The 17,195-nt window shown below is 32.5% G+C and overlaps 1 protein-coding gene across 1 annotated transcript in view; it reads right to left on the reverse strand.

Annotated features, from left to right (window-relative positions):
- LOC134718794 (fasciclin-1-like) overlaps positions 1-17,195 on the reverse strand; it is a 35,562-nt gene that overhangs the window by 11,270 nt on the left and 7,097 nt on the right. Inside the window, exons 2-13 of the mRNA XM_063581523.1 lie at positions 16,840-17,005; positions 14,855-14,964; positions 10,385-10,539; positions 8,891-9,050; positions 8,180-8,294; positions 7,323-7,467; positions 6,165-6,324; positions 5,082-5,341; positions 4,247-4,406; positions 3,738-3,852; positions 1,961-2,108; positions 758-923 (exon numbers count right to left, since the gene is read on the reverse strand). Coding sequence (XP_063437593.1) covers positions 758-923; positions 1,961-2,108; positions 3,738-3,852; positions 4,247-4,406; positions 5,082-5,341; positions 6,165-6,324; positions 7,323-7,467; positions 8,180-8,294; positions 8,891-9,050; positions 10,385-10,539; positions 14,855-14,964; positions 16,840-17,005 — 1,860 coding nt within the window. The remainder of the gene's footprint in view (positions 1-757; positions 924-1,960; positions 2,109-3,737; positions 3,853-4,246; positions 4,407-5,081; positions 5,342-6,164; positions 6,325-7,322; positions 7,468-8,179; positions 8,295-8,890; positions 9,051-10,384; positions 10,540-14,854; positions 14,965-16,839; positions 17,006-17,195) is intronic.

Raw genomic sequence — 17,195 nt, forward strand, 5'->3', positions numbered from 1 at the left:
ATGATAAAAAATAAACAATGAAACACAACAACATTAATATATGATATCTCCATTAACGCGTCATGAACACCCTATGAAATTTACCAATCCCCTACGGTCTCATAGGAGGTCACAACGTGACGGCGTTCAGCCAATCACAACGTGATATTTCACCCGCGGTGCGATGAAATATAATATTTTGTATGCTAGAATGTCAAAAAAAAGATAGGGACGAATGATACCAGAGGATAGTCAAACTAATCCATCGAAAATAAACTGACTATGCCATGGCTAAAAATAAAAAGACAAACAGACACATAATACAGTACAACATGGACAACTCAAGAGTAAGCAACACGAATCCCACCAAAAACTGGGGTGATCTCAGGTACTCCGGACGTAGGCAGATCCTGAGTTGAACATAACTAAATGTTGTCGGTGCTTGTGATTTTCTCTATACTAAAAAAAAACCTGTAGTTTAATAATATGATATTCATTTTCTATTTTTGTATACACTGCCATACAATTGCTTTTAATTTGATTGTGAATAACATTTTGTAAGCTATGTACATGATTTATGCCTCTTAAAGGCAAAATGAGAAGAATACCGAACGTCGAGAAGTAGTTCATTAGCAAATGCCAAAAAGCAAAAAAACACCGAACCAACGGATAACAACTGCCATATTCCTTATATGGTACAGGCATATTCTCATGTAAAAATTTGGTGGATTGAATCTGATTCGATAGCTAGCTAAACATCTCACTTATAACGTCTTACCCTTTCTAAAAGAAGACTATCCATCAGAAGTTTATCAGCACGAGACCTTGGTATGTCATTGAAGGCATCATTGACAGGTACAAAAATAGTTATATCTTCATCTTTATCAGAAAGAAGATTTTGAAGCATTTGCATTGTGTAAAGTCCAATGAATGATGATACAACACTACAATGAAATATATACATTTATTATTAAAATATCAATTATTCGCCTTTCTTTCAATTGTGGTGATAAATGTTTGACACGTTCTCTTATCTAAACACGGATGCCCCACTCGCACTATCATTTTCTATGTTTAGTGGACCGTGAAATTGGAATAAATTCTCTAATTTGGCATTAAAATTAGAATAATCTTATCAAAGGGAACATGTATACTAAGTTTCAAGTCGATTGGACTTCAACTTCATCAAAAACTACCTTGACCAAAAACTTTAACATGAACGGACGGATGAACGAACAGACGGACGGACGAACGAACAGACGGACGGACGAACGAACAGACAGACGGACAGACGGACGGACAAACGAACAGACGAACGGACGCACAGACCAGAAAACATAATGCCCCTCTTATATCGTAGGTGGGGCATAAAAAATATCCTGACTTTTATTTTGTGTTATGGTTTACCTATTTTTATCCTTTATGGAGTAAAACAATTTAATATTTTTTAAAAGAAACAGAGTTTGTTTGTGTGAACAGCGACTTTACTAGTTATGTTGAATAGATCGACTTTACTATGTATGTTCAATTGATCTATATACACATTAAATGCTAAAATGATTATTGCTTTAAAGAAAAAATAGAAATCTTATCAATGGTTCCGTTGAGTGAATAATAACATTATGTTTACGAATTCTACTGCACTAAAGGTAATCAAGAAGATAATGTTTTTCGACAGTCGAACGGTCTAAGTAGTCGAACTGTTAATAGCCAACGAACACTGAGACTTCGAGTTGAATCCCGTACGTCGCAAGGTTTGTTGTTTTCTTTAGGAACTACGATTTCCTTGACCGGTACAAAATAGCACTTAAGTGTTGTAAAATGCTTTAAACACTAATCAATCAATTCATATCATATATCTTTTATTTCAATAAAGTTTTACAACGCTGTCATATTTCATCCCTTTTCTATATGAAATACTTTGTTTCGATCCCTAATATAGCCTTAAAGAAACCTGTGTTAGATGAATGATCTGGTTTACCTTATTTCTTTGTGTCTTTTCATTTCATCCAAGATGTTTCTTGTTGCCACATGCATCAAATTGTCAATTATGTGAATAACTCCATTAGAACATAGTATATCTCTAACAATTACTCCAGCTGTTATGTAACTCCCAGTCACTGATATCTCTGAAATACGTAATAATAATTAGTTATATAGATTATGCTAACCATTTTTTTGATAATATAGCAACAGTACCTAATCATAATGCTATATCGACAAATTTACCTGTTATTTTAACCGTTAACAAGAATAACAAGAATGTGTCCTCAGTACATGGATGCCCCATCCACTATATCATTTTCTATGCTCGGTGGACAGGGAAAACGAGGGGAAATCTCTAATTTGACATACAAATTAAAAAGATCATATCATAGGGAACATATGTACTAAGTTTCAAATTGATTGGACTTCATTTTCATCAAAAACTACCTCCACCAAAAACTTTAACCTACCTGGACCAAAAACTTCAACTTGAAGCGGGACAAACGGACGCATGAACGGAAGGACGCACGCACAGACGAGAAAACATAATACCCATAAATGGGCTATCAACCTGTATATCAATTATTCTAAATGCTACCCGAGTCTTCCAAATTTTGTGAACCTTTTATTTGTGTTATTTCAATTGTGCTACATGATATTTTACTCATTCTCTATACAGTTCGACAATCTTTTTGAAATACAAAAATGTAGTGTTAAATGTTTTCTCCAAGCATCCTTCATGATTTGCAACATTTTAACGTTTATAGAATTATGCCGTTCTATTTTTTATTACAACACTTATTGATATTACTTCAACAATCTTGATATTACATTAACCGTTCTACAAAGCATAATGAGGTATTTCTATCATGTTCCACAAATGCTTCATAAATTTGTCTGTCACAAAATGAAGGCTTATTCCTGGGGTGTTGTGTGCATACATTGCATAAATGTATTGTCAAGTTAATGCAGCCCATTGATAGCTTTATTTCATTCACCTACGTTTCCTTATGCAAAGGAAAGTAAACCAAATAGTTATCAAAGGTACCAGGATTATAATGTAGTACGCCAGACGCGCGTTTCGTCTACATAAGACTCATCATAACACTCATGTCAAAATATTTATAAAGCCAAACTAGTACAAAGTTGAAGAGCATTGAGGATCCGAAATTCCTAAACGTTGTGCCAAATACGGCTAAGGTAAGCCATGCCTGGGATAAAAAAAAAATCCTTAGTTTTTTTCGAAAAATTCAAAGTTTTGTAACATTATTGAACTCCAAGGCGAATTCTGAAAGGCGAAGTCGATAAAAACTGACAAAATAATCGCTATCTCCTTCTTCTTCTTTTATGTATCTTCCTTCTGCTAATGAGGAGCACATCAAAACGGATTTTAAGAATTTTTTGGCTTATATTACACGGGCACAAATATCAATATAGATTGTGAGGCTTATGTTACACGGCACAATATAATCCATTTTAAAAGTATTCCATATAAAATGTTATTTTAAAACTTCTTTCGTAAAACTATTGACAGTTTTAAATGTTAATATATACAGACTTAAAATTTCAGACTGAAATCTTTAAAAGCTAAAAAGATATCATAAAACGGTTTTGTAATTATAAATCAGCACATCAATCAACAGAAAAGGTATGGCATCGTAATTAGAGATAATTCTCACAACTGAATCTCCAAATGAACATACCCTGCATTCATGAACACAACACGTTTATAAAATTTTTGGTTATTTAGTACTCTGGTATTTCATATTTACCTTCTTTAGAATACACTGTAGTCAGTTGGTGTCCTCCATATGTATTAAATGTTTCTTTGCTACTCATGTTAAACGTGGCTAATGTATGACCAAGTATAATGTGTCCACTCAAAGCCTTCAATTGAAATATAGAAAATTGTACAAATTTCTGCCACCGGAAATATAAATCAGTATTTTACACGTCTTGAGTTATAGAATGGGGTTAGATCCACTTATTGTCAACTGTTTTCTGTGATGAAGTTGTGAAAATGATATTAATACGTACAACTATGGTAACATGCCAAATCAGTTAAGATTCTTATTATGGGAAATACACATGATAAAGAGAGGTGAACGATACCCCAGGGACATTCAAACTCATTTATAAAATGTATAAGACGAAAAAAACTGGAGTATTGTTTTCCTCATTTCCTCATTACTTTAATTTATATTTTCCTTATGGATTTATGATACTTGAAGGTGATAAACTACTCTTACATCTAATTGAAATGTCAAAAAGTATGTCTTACATCATATAATAGATCCGGATTTGTAGAAAAACTACTCAGTGTAGATCCTGGAATGTCATCCATGACGTAATCAAATGGTAAGAATACTGTGACATGAACCCCAGCATTGTTCATTAACGCTGGTAAATCGTTATATTTCTGCATAAAACTTTTCATTTTTCTGGAGAGACAAAAAACCACATAACACACATTATAATTTTGTACAAACTAAATTAACGATTAAATCATACCTTTTATATTTTAAGAAGTTCATGTTTATATATTCAGTTGAGAATGTTTGCTATCGTAATTTCTGCAAATCTCAAAATGATATTATACTTTAGAATGTGGTTACCTTTTTCAAATCTTTTTTTTAGATATATCAGGACACATTGTACTTCGAAATATGTTGTTTTATTCATATCCCATTTCCCGACGTCTTGAATATTATGCAATTATACATATTTTTTTTCAGAATTAAAAGAAACGCAATATTCCAATTATTGAGTTTATAACACCATACAATAAAATTCTTATATTTCTGGTCCGTTTCTGTGTGTGTTACATATTAGTGTTTGTCGTTGTTCTCCTCTTATATTTAATGCGTTTCCCACGGTTATAGTTTGTTAACCCGATTTTGTTTTTTGTCCATGGATTTATGAGTTTTGAACAGCGGTAAACTACTGTTGCCTTTATTTATATGTGTATGCAATGTTTGGTTTAGTTTAATGTATGACTTAAATTGGGAATGAAAATGAGGAATGTGACAAAAAGACAACAACTCGACCAAAGAACAGAAAACAACCGAAGGCCACCAATGGGTCTTTAACACAGCAAGAAAATGAAATTTACTTACATCAACTGATCATTGCCTGTGATTGCATCCCACACCGTATAATCTTTCCTGAGTATAACATTATCAATTAAGTGGATAATACCATTCGTACAACCAATATCTGTTTCTTCCACCTGAATTTGCATATCTTCGGTTTCCAAATAAAAGGTTTTATCTTTTCTAATAACTGTTATTGTCTTGTTGGACAGTGTTGTGAATGTTTGTCCATCAACCAAAGATGTTTCATCTACCTCTGAACTCAGAATATGGTTGTTCAAAATCTGTAAATATAAAGAATATATATAAAAAAAAGAATCTGTACATTGTTGGTAGTTTCCTGTGCTATTGGTGACCAAACATGCTGCACATGTAAAATGATAGGTTTGCAGTTTTCATGGAATATTTCAGTTGCAACATGATGAGTTCTATCTGTGGTACGGGAACAGGTAACCATCAAGGGTGCATCAGAGATCAATCTCTTTTTTCTTTATGGAACTCATTTTGCTCATCACAATTGTTTTGTGTGTTTTGGAGACTGATCTGTTCCTTCTCTTCATTTTCAGTTATTTCTATGGCATTGTCAGCTCGTTTTATACATCTCTTAAGTAACTTCCCCATTCCGTTTGCACTTTATATTTGCCTTTGGGAAACTTTCCCTACTTTGACCTACCGAATTAGACTATTTACCGGATTTGTAATCACATAAGCAATACGACGGGTGCCGCATGTGGAGCAGGATCTGCTTACCCTTCCGGAGCACCTGAGATCACCCCTAGTTTTTGGTGGGGTTCGTGTTGTTTATTCTTTAGTTTTCTATGTTGTGTCATGTGTACTATTGTTTTTCTGTTTGTCTTTTTCATTTTTAGCCATGGCGTTGTCAGTTTGTTTTAGATTTACGAGTTTGACTGTCCCTTTGGTATCTTTCATCCCTCTTTCAAACATGATTATACTAATATAAATAATGCCATATTAAATAAATATCTTTTTTTTTAACGTGGATAATATATTTTATTGCACTCTATTGCTGTTAAGAATTTACTTAGTGTACAGCATTGCACTAATTCTCCCTGATATAGTTTTAGAAAAATATTAATAACATTTTACCTGTGACAAGTAGGTAAGATCATTGGTAAACTGTTGTTGCTTATTAGATGGTAGTTTAGCAAAGGCTGTATCAGTTGGTACAAACACTGTCTTTGTTCCGTTAAGACTTCCAAGATACGACCTCACTTGCGAGTGTCTTTCTAAATATAATTTGAATGTCCTGAAAAATACAAGACAAAACGTGTCTTGAAATATCTTCCAAAATAAACGCTGCAGACGAGAAGGTTAAAACAAAATCATTGCAATATTGAAGAGCGTTAAAGCTAAAAAGGGATTTAAAGGAGTAGGTTCAGTAAGACCCCTTTTTGGCCCTAAAATATAGGCGTTTTAGAAAATTGTGAAAATGTAATCTTTAAGCTATCTTTTTGCAAAGTAAAATGCTTCTGCTACATAAATATGAACTGTTTTTGACAATACAATGCACAAGTATCGCGTACTAGCATCATTAAGTCATGCTAAATTACTGAAATCTTCAAAACTTTAGCATTTTTGTTAAGTTTTAGACGGTTTCCGTCTAAAATGAAAGTTGCCGCATTCGTGTTCATTCATATTATTGAAATGTAAGTTGTATTTGATGATAATACAAAAAATATATAAAGGTTGAGGATGAACACTGATGCGGCCACTTTCATTTTGGACAAAAACCATCTGAAAAGTAACGCTTTAGGCATATTTGATAGATTTTCCATATCTAAGCTTAAATCAGAGCGGTTTTAATGACTAAATCAGTTAAAATCTTTCACATAAACTAATCGAATCAATTGAAATAGTGTTTAAAAGTGTCCAAAAACTTTTGTTAGATGAACCTGAAATTTGAGGCCAAAATCGGCCCTTACCACTCCTTTGCAGTTTAAATCAGTTTAAATATCCACTGTCAGTTTGGCCACACAAATATCAGAAATAATAAACAAAATCAAGCAGTCGGTCCTTTAAATTCATATTTGGCTGTTCGTTGTGAGCTTCCCTCAGTTTTAGTTTGTTACCCCAATTTTGTTTTTAGTCCATCGATTTACGAGTTTTGAACAGCGGTATACTACTGTTGCCTTTATTTAGGCTCCGTACTTTTACTTGTAGTTTCTAACTTTTTATACACTGTGACTTGGATGGAGAGCATCTTTTAATGGGTTGTTTTTATAGACGTTACTAAAGATTACTTACTGAGTATTAGGTAGTTTCTGTATTGTCTGCACAATATTCATGTATATAAAGTAGAGTAGATTGTCTATAACATGGATTATACCATTAACAGTGGGTACATTAGCTTGGATGACCAAAGCTTTTACTCTGTTACTCTTTATATATACTGAAAAAGAGATCATGCTTTTTACCTGTGGTGTGTTAGAAGCAAAACACGCAAATGAAAAAAATGCATTGCTTGTATGGAATTTAAAATTACAAAAAACAAGATCCTTTTCCTTCCAAATAGTCTTGACATTATTATGGTTTTTCCACAAAAAAAAGATTTCTTGCATGCAGCATTTTTAAAGGCACTGATGTTATTTTGTATTCGGAACGAATTATGATAAACAAATGTCGTTTTATTCGATCTATGATCTTCAATTTTTTTTCTAAATAGTTAGTTTAGTGTTACTAAATGACGTATTTATATTCAATTATCCCTATATTAAGTGAATCGTTTTAGCGTCAAATTATACTACTATACTGGTGATTATAGTATCCTTATCTCAAACTAAATTATGTAATATTATATAGTTTAGTTGGGTGGACAACAAAACGTTTGTAATATCATATTATTTAAAGTACTTAAAATTATGGAGAATACATCATAGAGGGTGTGAATGGGGGAACACAAAATACAGAATAATGGCCCCAAAATTATAATGAATAATGGTGTAATATTATCAAATATAATTTAAATATTAAGATTAAAAAATAATTGGCAAAAGTACAAGGAATAGAGACACAGGGACTAAAAAGTTAAAGGATACATACATAAATACCCCCCCCCCCCCCCTGAGCAAAAACCAAATTACACAGTCATGTAATATTCTTACCTCTATTATTCTCCCTGTGGAAGGTAATATCACCCTGCATAGAGGTCAGTTTTGGAATTTCACCCTTTGATGGTATGAAGGAAAATGTATCTAGGACTGTATGTGCATGGTATATCTGAAACAAAAACCATATGATTTTGGTCATGTATATGTTAGGTGTAATAGTGTGAAATACATTTTCTTTGAATATTGAAGTACACATTTTTATTCATGGCGCCAGCGGAAGCCCGCATCTGGGTGCTGGAGTTTCCCGCTGTGTTGAACGCCGATTGGTGGTCTTCGGTTGTGTTCTGCTCTTTGGTCGGGATGTTGTCTCTTTGACACATTCACCATTTAAAATCTCAATTTTACCAGTAATCAAATGTGATTTCGTCACCAATTTCTATATTTTTATGCAACACCGATTTTGTAGATAAGCACAAGAGTCTCATATAAAATATTTAAAATAAGCTTTTTAAAAAAAATATTGACAATTCAGAGCACTAGAGTTTTTTTCAAGTGTTACGGTTGGATATACATTTTTGTGTCAGTGGTTTTAGGTGTAATGTTAGATTGCCATGTGTCTGTTTTATTTTTGTAGATACCAGTCGTTCTCTTTCAACCTGGCAACCGCATTTCTTTCTGTTTTTTGTTCATGTAGGTGTTCAAACAGTTGATTATTGTATACAATATTTTAGATTTTGAAATGAACATCAAACTGTAAGTTTTTACCTTTCGAATAAGGTACCAGTCCGTGAACAATCTGTCCTGTCCGTATTTGGGCATAGAGACTAAATGACCATCATTTGGTAAAAATACTGTAAACTTCCGGTTTGTATCTGTTGTCCACTGTCGTAAGTCCAAGTCGACTATGGAGGCATTATTTATAGATCTGTAATTTAAAGTAAACAAATCAAAAGATTAATAACAGAAGGGATCACTTAAAAGACTCTGTGTACAGACTAACCTGTGCAATTTGAAATTAAGGACTGGCATCCACTAGTTTTATAAACTTTTAATGTATTTTGCATATTACATGTATAAGAAAGATAAAATAATTTTTGGATTATGGTGGGCACTATTTTCGTTCTTGCAGAAGGTGTACAAATAAACAAAGTTGGAATACAATTTTGAGATGCTCCCTCTCATGTAACGACTGGTGTCTATTGTATAGATTGTTCTGAGCTAAACGACATTCAAATCAACTAAACAATAACATAATGCTCAATAAATGTATCAAGCTCTTAACATGCTCCTCGATTTTAACAGAGAGGAATTACAGATATAGTAACATCAATACACAAAATTGAAATGTTAAATGTAAAACAATTGAAACGAGCAAACTAGCGGTCATAATAACGTATAAAAACAATATTCAAAAACAAATATAATATATAGCATCGAACGGTAACCAGTTTACTGACTTCGGCCAGGCAAGCACATACACAATGTTGTGGGTTAAATGTGTTATATCTTAATTTCTCAACAAACCAAGTTACAATGGTAAAGTGGTAAAATACACGCAATAATTACATAATGTATATGTACAGACATACGAAAAAAATATACGAAAGCAAGAGGGAGGCACATATTATATATAACAGTATACATGATATCAAGTACATGAATTACCCAGGAGAATCTAAATAAATATTTATAAATCTTATAAATTTGCACAAGTTGTTAAGATAAGAAAGATTTTTACTATTCATCACTTTTTAAAATTTCAATAATTTTTTGGTTGATTTCTAAATCTTTTTCTCATAACTGTTTAAGACCATCATTGAAGACAGAACACATGAAAATATAATGAAATTCATCCCCGATGTCCCCAGAATTAGAAAGTAAGCATTTTCCATATTCTCTTGCAACATTTTGCCATTTTGTGTTTGATGGCGTTTAAACCTGAATTAAAGTTGGTACAGCGGTGTTATTGTAGAATATCAAGACCAACTATAAAAATACAGTTGAAAAGGGCTGAAATAATGAAAAAGATAGAAAGCACAACAAAACTATAACTCAAATACAAACATACACAAGAGCATGTGCAATTACTCAAAGTTAGTTAAAACCAATAAAAACTACATGTGGTAATAAAATCATGTGTCCAAGACTAAAATATCGGTCTTTACAATAGTCATAAATGATGAATTCAATCGAATATTTGCGTTGCAAGATGGAAAATAATATAACACATACAGTACAAATGAAAGATAATAAACTTACGAAAAAGAATAACTGTGTATTTCAGGGTATAAAATGTAGTCATGTACTGTTTTTGCACTTGCGATAGGGGCCATAACTCTGTCAATGATGTGCAGAACACCATTACTAGCTGTGATATTAGAAGTTATCAAAACTGCGCCATTTACAGTAAATATCTGAAATAAAGAATGCAGGATTTTTTAATACATTGAGGGATTCGTATGTATATTGACTACCTCGTCATTAAATGATTAACATAGCGACGATACAACAAAAAGGGCAGACTAGGGAACATGTGTTTATCAAAGACGAACAACGTACATGTAACACCTTAGATTGATATAAATATGTATAATCGCTTACACTTATATTTTTGATTTCAGCAGTAAATATCTACAAACCAATTGTGTTTATTTGCTAGAGGTTATCATTTCCAAAGTTATATCTGCGTTGTTGTTATGATATGAACATCATTGTAGTTTTTTTTCAATCACGGGGTCAATGCTGCTATATACGCCATGAGAAGTAAAAGTAAAAAGAAGAAAGTTTCCGTGTTCGAAGTTTGTTCATTGGTTGAACCCTCAATTGGAAATGTTTGCAAAACGAAATAAAACCACATACGAGAGCAGACTGAAAGTCAAAGATTCTAGAGTGTATGTCAACTTTGCAGTTCTGACCTTCATCGGTTATAATTTATTAAAGTCTAGGTGCTTACTAGTAGTTTGTAACGAATATTTTTTTGATTTCATTAATATCCGATTGCTATATAAATAGGTAAAATAACTTGGTCCAATTGAAAAACGAAATAAAACCACATACAAAAGCAGACATAAAGCCAAACATTATTGAGTCCATGTCAACTTTGACCAAGGAAATTAATTGATTGATAGGGGTTTAACGCCACATTCAGCACTATTGTGCTATTTTGTGGCGGTCGTTTTTTATCGGAAATCAGAGTATCCGTAGAGGACCACAGACATTCGGTAGAAAGACTAACAACCCTTGTCAAATAAAATAAGAGTCAAGAGCACTTTCCCCCATCCGCGATGTACAAAAAGATCTGATAATCATCGAATATGTATAAGATAATCTAAACCTGCTTAATTGGTAAAGAATATGCAATTGCTTATCATATTTCAGTATCAGGTTGCTAAAATACCAGTGTGATGTTCAACATATCCGACTTATTACTAAATAAGTCACGTTTTACATAAATTGAAAATATTAATTGTTTGCTTTTATCACTTATTTGCTATGAAACAAACCAGATAACACACGTTCCTAAATATGCTTTTGATACCCAACACCTTGGATTTCGATTTGAGTGAACATAGAAAATTGCACGTTCATCTGATAATAATCAATTATAGATAGTAATTTATAAATGTTATGAAAGGAGGTTTAGGGTTAACGACAATGAAATAACAACTTTAAAGCAAAATTTAATCAACTTAAATAGTTATCTTTAAACTTAGTCCAAAAAGTACCAGCGACCATATACTATCGCAATCTTAAAATTAAAATTGCCGTAGAAAGACAACTGAATACGAAAACTTTTGATCTTAACCAATAATACTTAACTTTAATATAATGATAGTTTGGACATTTTAAGAATGTACCAAAACCCCATGAGGATCGTCATGAAGTCATAACGAACATTACGAACAAAACCGCAATCACGGTTCAATATTTTTTTTTAGTTAGATTAAAACATCAATTTTCTTATTGAAACCTTTTAAATTCAACAATTTTAAGTATATTGCATATTAACTATTATCCAATAGAGAAAACTACCCAACTTTGTTAAAATTTAAGGTAATTGATAAATTGACTCAGGTGCTGTAAATCATATTTAATAGTATAATTTGATTTATATAATTTACATGAAAATACCAATTTTCAAATGTTTTATTATTCATGCACCGTGCGTGTACATGCATGCATATACATGTATAGGGTTGGCGCCTTCAAACTTAAACCCCGCCACATTATGTATGTGGCCTGTCCTAAGTCAGGATCCTGTTATTCAGTGGTAGTCGGTTGTTGCTGTATATGATATTGTTTTCATTCGATATTGTGTACATGTGAGAGGCTATTTAGTTTTTTCGGTTGAATTGTTTTACATTGGTTATTTCGGGACTCTTAACAATAGTTATCAAAGGTACCAGGATTATAATTTAAAACGTCAGACGCGCGTTTCGTCTTCATAAGACTCATCAGTGACGCTCAGATCAAAACAATTAAAAAGCCAAACAAATACAAAGTTGACGAGCATTGAGGATTAAAAATTCCAAAAAAATTGTGCCAAATACGGCTATTAAAGATAATCTACTCCAAGCCCTAAGGGTTAAGAAAATACTTAGTTTTTCGAAAAGTTTTGTAAATAGTAAATTTATAAAATTGACCATATAATAAGAATTCATATCAACAACTGATTATGAGGTATTTTTTCATTGTTGAAGGCCGTTCTGTGTTCTATGGTTGTTAATTTCTGTGTGTCTTTTGGTGAGAGTTGTCTCACTGACAATCATAACAACTCTTTTTAATTTTATATATGTACCTGCATATGCATTTATTTATATATTTGACCTTAAGTGCGGAATATTGTGAATGAAAATTAGTTAACATGATATAGGAATAGAAATCCGAAGTAAATATACATTTTTTTTAATCATCAACTTTTACAATTGAGCAAAGAAAATATCTCAATGATTTAATTCTTGTCACGAACTTTTAAATAACAGTATTTGCAAAGCTCGATAAATACTTTTGCAAAAAAGTATGACTGAATTAATTTTCGTGTGAATTTTGCTTTTCAAACTATTAATTTGAGTACATGAATGAACGGGCGCGTAAAATGTATGAACTGACATTTTCACTTATTATAATAATGATGAGGATGGTTTTAAAAGACATTGATCATCCACTTTTATAATAGATAAAGCCAAAGAATTAAGCAAAAACCCCAAATGACAGTTGCTTTAATAACCATGTTCGTGAAAAAGCTGTTGGGACTTAGAAAATGTTGCAATATCATTGCATTTAAGTTGTGCACATCGTATACAGAATTACTAGGTCTGTGGAAAGACCTATTGTTTTTCTTCTGATTATTTTTTTTTTTTCTTCCGCCTAATTTTTTTCTTGCGATAAACATTTGTTTCGCAATATGTCGCTTAGATATTTGGTATATGATATCGAACAGTTTATGCGCTTTTGAAATTTACCCTGCGTAAACGAATACTTTTCTTTGTAGGAGTTATCTCCCCCAACACTGTTTTCCTTGTGAGCGCAACTCCTTCGCAACCCAAAATATTATGACAAATTTATTTTACAAAATTGCTCGTTATATCCTTCGCATGATTTGTCCTATTTTGACCGAAGTGATATGAACGCTCCATATGAGAGTTATTTCCCCTTATGCATTTGATATAAGTGATATGCATTTCTATCTTTTAAACCATAAGTGCTAGAGACGAAGGATCTATTGATTTGAGGTCCTTGGTCCAAAAAATTAAAAATTAGGTCAAGGTCAAAGGTCAAGGTCATATTCTAATTTTTTAATTTGGCTTATTTCCACTAATTTCCAGAAACCGTATAAGATATCGACAAATTATTTTTTTCTAAATTGTTAGTTGCGGCATGTCGTAACAGGTAAATTTTGATTGCAAGGGTACGTTGAACGTAAAAGTGAGTTTTCTCCCCTCTTGTATTTAAAAATACGCGTATGGTGATATAACTGATTAACCAAATATAATTAAGACCTATGGTCTTTTGATTTGAGGTCCTTGGTTTATGACCTTGAAATTGATCTCAAGGTCATAGATTAATTTGACGTTCTAGTTTTTGACCTTTGCTTTCAGCTCATATGTATACATGATATAGCCATGAGACTTTTGGCGAAAGGTATCAAACCATTTAACCTTGAAAAAAACAACCGGAAGTGACCTTGTGTAAACCGGAAGGAGCTATTTTTTGTACTTTATTAATAAAAAAGTATATAGAACCAGATCTTTTTGGAATCAGTGTCAATTAAATATTCAAATATTATCGAAGTAACATTTTTCAAACCGGAAGTAACAAATTATCTCCCTTATTCAAAAAATATTGTATAGAAACCATATATTTCTGGAATCAGCGTACAATAACCTATCAGTTGACGATTGAAATGACATTTTAAACTTAATTTTATTACTTTCATATTAAAATACATTGTTTTCAGTGGAAAGACCTTCAATTGTTCTCTGAACAATTGGTTTTTAATTATATATATGTCTGTTCTTGAAAAGATATTTTGTTGATTGCATGTACATGTACATATGTATCATGTATAATAGATAGTAAACAATTGTCTATAACTATTTGTTGTGCGACTTTTCCGTTGATTTCCCTGGACTATTTCGTAGCCTATGCAATTACTTAAACACGATATCGGCCAGACAAAGTTTCAAACTAAATAACCTGGTACCTTAACTGTTAAGTGAACCAACTTACCTTTTCACTGCCTTCTGTGAACTGGTTGAAATAAAGTTTATAACCGGAAGGATGAAGTGATCTCGCTTCTTTGGCTGCTGGTAATTCACTGTCTAGATACGTCCCTTTAACTAAAAAGGAGAGAAGTACATGTACGTTCAGAGTCGATTGCAAATGCAAACTGTCACTATTTGAGGGAGATTCCTCCCCCCCCCCCCCCCCCCCCCCCCCATGGAGGCTCCCAAGTTGAAATTTTGAAAGAGCAAACTTGTCCACAAATTAAGCAAAACAATTAATTTTACAATGACTGTAAGCTTAAAAAAGTATGAAGAAGCCAAAAAACAACATTAAAATGTATTTGAAGGCCCCTTGAAGGTTTTTAGGACTACGTCAGCCATCTTGCATGCAAAACCCCATTGGCATTTTGAAAAGTTGGCAGGTATGCAAATGCATAATATTTTTCCAATTGATATTCAATATGTTTAGAATAAAATTCACGGTACCAACTTTCCAGCAACAGATGCGCATTTCTACAATCAATGTCTCTTCAGTGATGCTCAAATATTTCAAAATCAAAAGCTTATTAAATATATGAAGAGCTATAAATAAAAATAAGTATAGCCAAAGCTGGACATTGAATCCGAGCTTTGTATGAGGAAGATACATTCCTTAATTTTAAATAATTTGAACATTTTGTTACAGCAAATATTTATAACATAAAATCTGTATTTACATGGCAGTACTTTGGGCTACTGGGCTGGTGATACCCTTGGGGAATATCAGTCCATCAACAGAGGCATTCACCTAATGTTAGCAATTACGTAAAAAAACATATATTTACATACAATCATACATGAATATGTTTCCGCCCTCATCTGTGTGATATATTTTCTTCATGAATTGGAAGGGACCAGCTTAAGCAAACCATTTACATTAAAATATTGTTTAAGAATAAGACCGAAAACACACTTAATAATTCAAAACAAGTTGGAATACTAAACAATATTAATTCAAAGATTAATAATTAAACAATTTTTAAAACACAAAAAAAGAACAAAAATGGGCATAATGCTACAAGCACCTATGTGTGTAATAGCAGTAACCATATGTTTTCAACATTGTATGATTTTTTGGGTGGGAGCACAGTTTAGTTCAACTGAAATTACAGAAACCTTTTCATTATTCAAATCGCATTGATCTGTTTGACCTCTAGCTGACCAACAAAAGGGTTTGACACAGAAGGTCAACTTTTGAATTTTATAAAATTTTGACATGCAAAAATACAATGGTTACTGTTCTCTAACGAATACAATACTGAAGCTTTCTGATAGCTACTATTAAACAAGCAGTTACCAAGTCATTAATGTCAAAATGTTTTAAAGGTATAGAGTTACTTGATCAATTAAAGAGTTAATATTGTATCGCCGTCATCGGGTGTTGTTATAGCCACCAATACAAAAAGAAGGGGGAAAAAAATTCATGTGAAGTTTTTAAATTTTTCTTTTATTCAAAATTTACAATGAAATCGGATATAAAAATCGGGAAAATTATGTAATTTCGAAGGTCACAATTCTCTTTGAGTTTAATTGATGTCTCATATTTGGATCAGACTGTTCTGTTTTATGAAGAAAATGTGTGTTTCCCTGTCCCGGTGTGTGTCTTTTATGGGAAAAAAGAATATAATTGAGAATGAAATTGCTTAGACTTGTGTGCTACCAGTATCATAATCAAAAGCATTTCCTGTAGCCTCGTGTACTCCAGTAATGAAAATAAACGTCTTGGTATTATTCCTGTCTTTTTAAAGTTGTGAAATCTACAAGAAATTGTTTATTTTGCCACAAATGGCACAAGAAAGTGCAAAACACTATTGCTCAATCAGTTGAAGCAATATCTATCCATATAAATTTAATCAGACTGGGCAACAGGTATCCTTCATTTCCCGGAACCATTGGATAGCAATATATATAACAGATAGGATTACTTCCATGGGTGACCAGATCACTTACCCATGTGGTATAGCAGAAGAGATCTGACTGTTTCTCTGTCTGTCAGGTCGTACCCGTACTTCTTCTCATCAAACGTCAATAGAGCTTCTGTTGTGGGTATGAAAGCAGTAATATGGCTCTGCTCAAAGAATAAGGACAATCCAGTATCTTCTATCATAGTTGATACCTACAATAATGTAAGGTTTAAAATCAGTGATAATTAAAGCTAAGAAAATACGATATAGACCTACATGCATTTAGTGATGATTGTCGGACTAACGGGATGTCACCGTATTTACATGTAGTACCCACCACACAACATAAATTATTATACGTTATGGATTTGTGCATTATCGAAGGAGGTTAAGTGATTTATA

Source organism: Mytilus trossulus, chromosome 5 (genome assembly GCF_036588685.1).
Source record: "Mytilus trossulus isolate FHL-02 chromosome 5, PNRI_Mtr1.1.1.hap1, whole genome shotgun sequence".
Taxonomy (NCBI): domain Eukaryota; kingdom Metazoa; phylum Mollusca; class Bivalvia; order Mytilida; family Mytilidae; genus Mytilus; species Mytilus trossulus.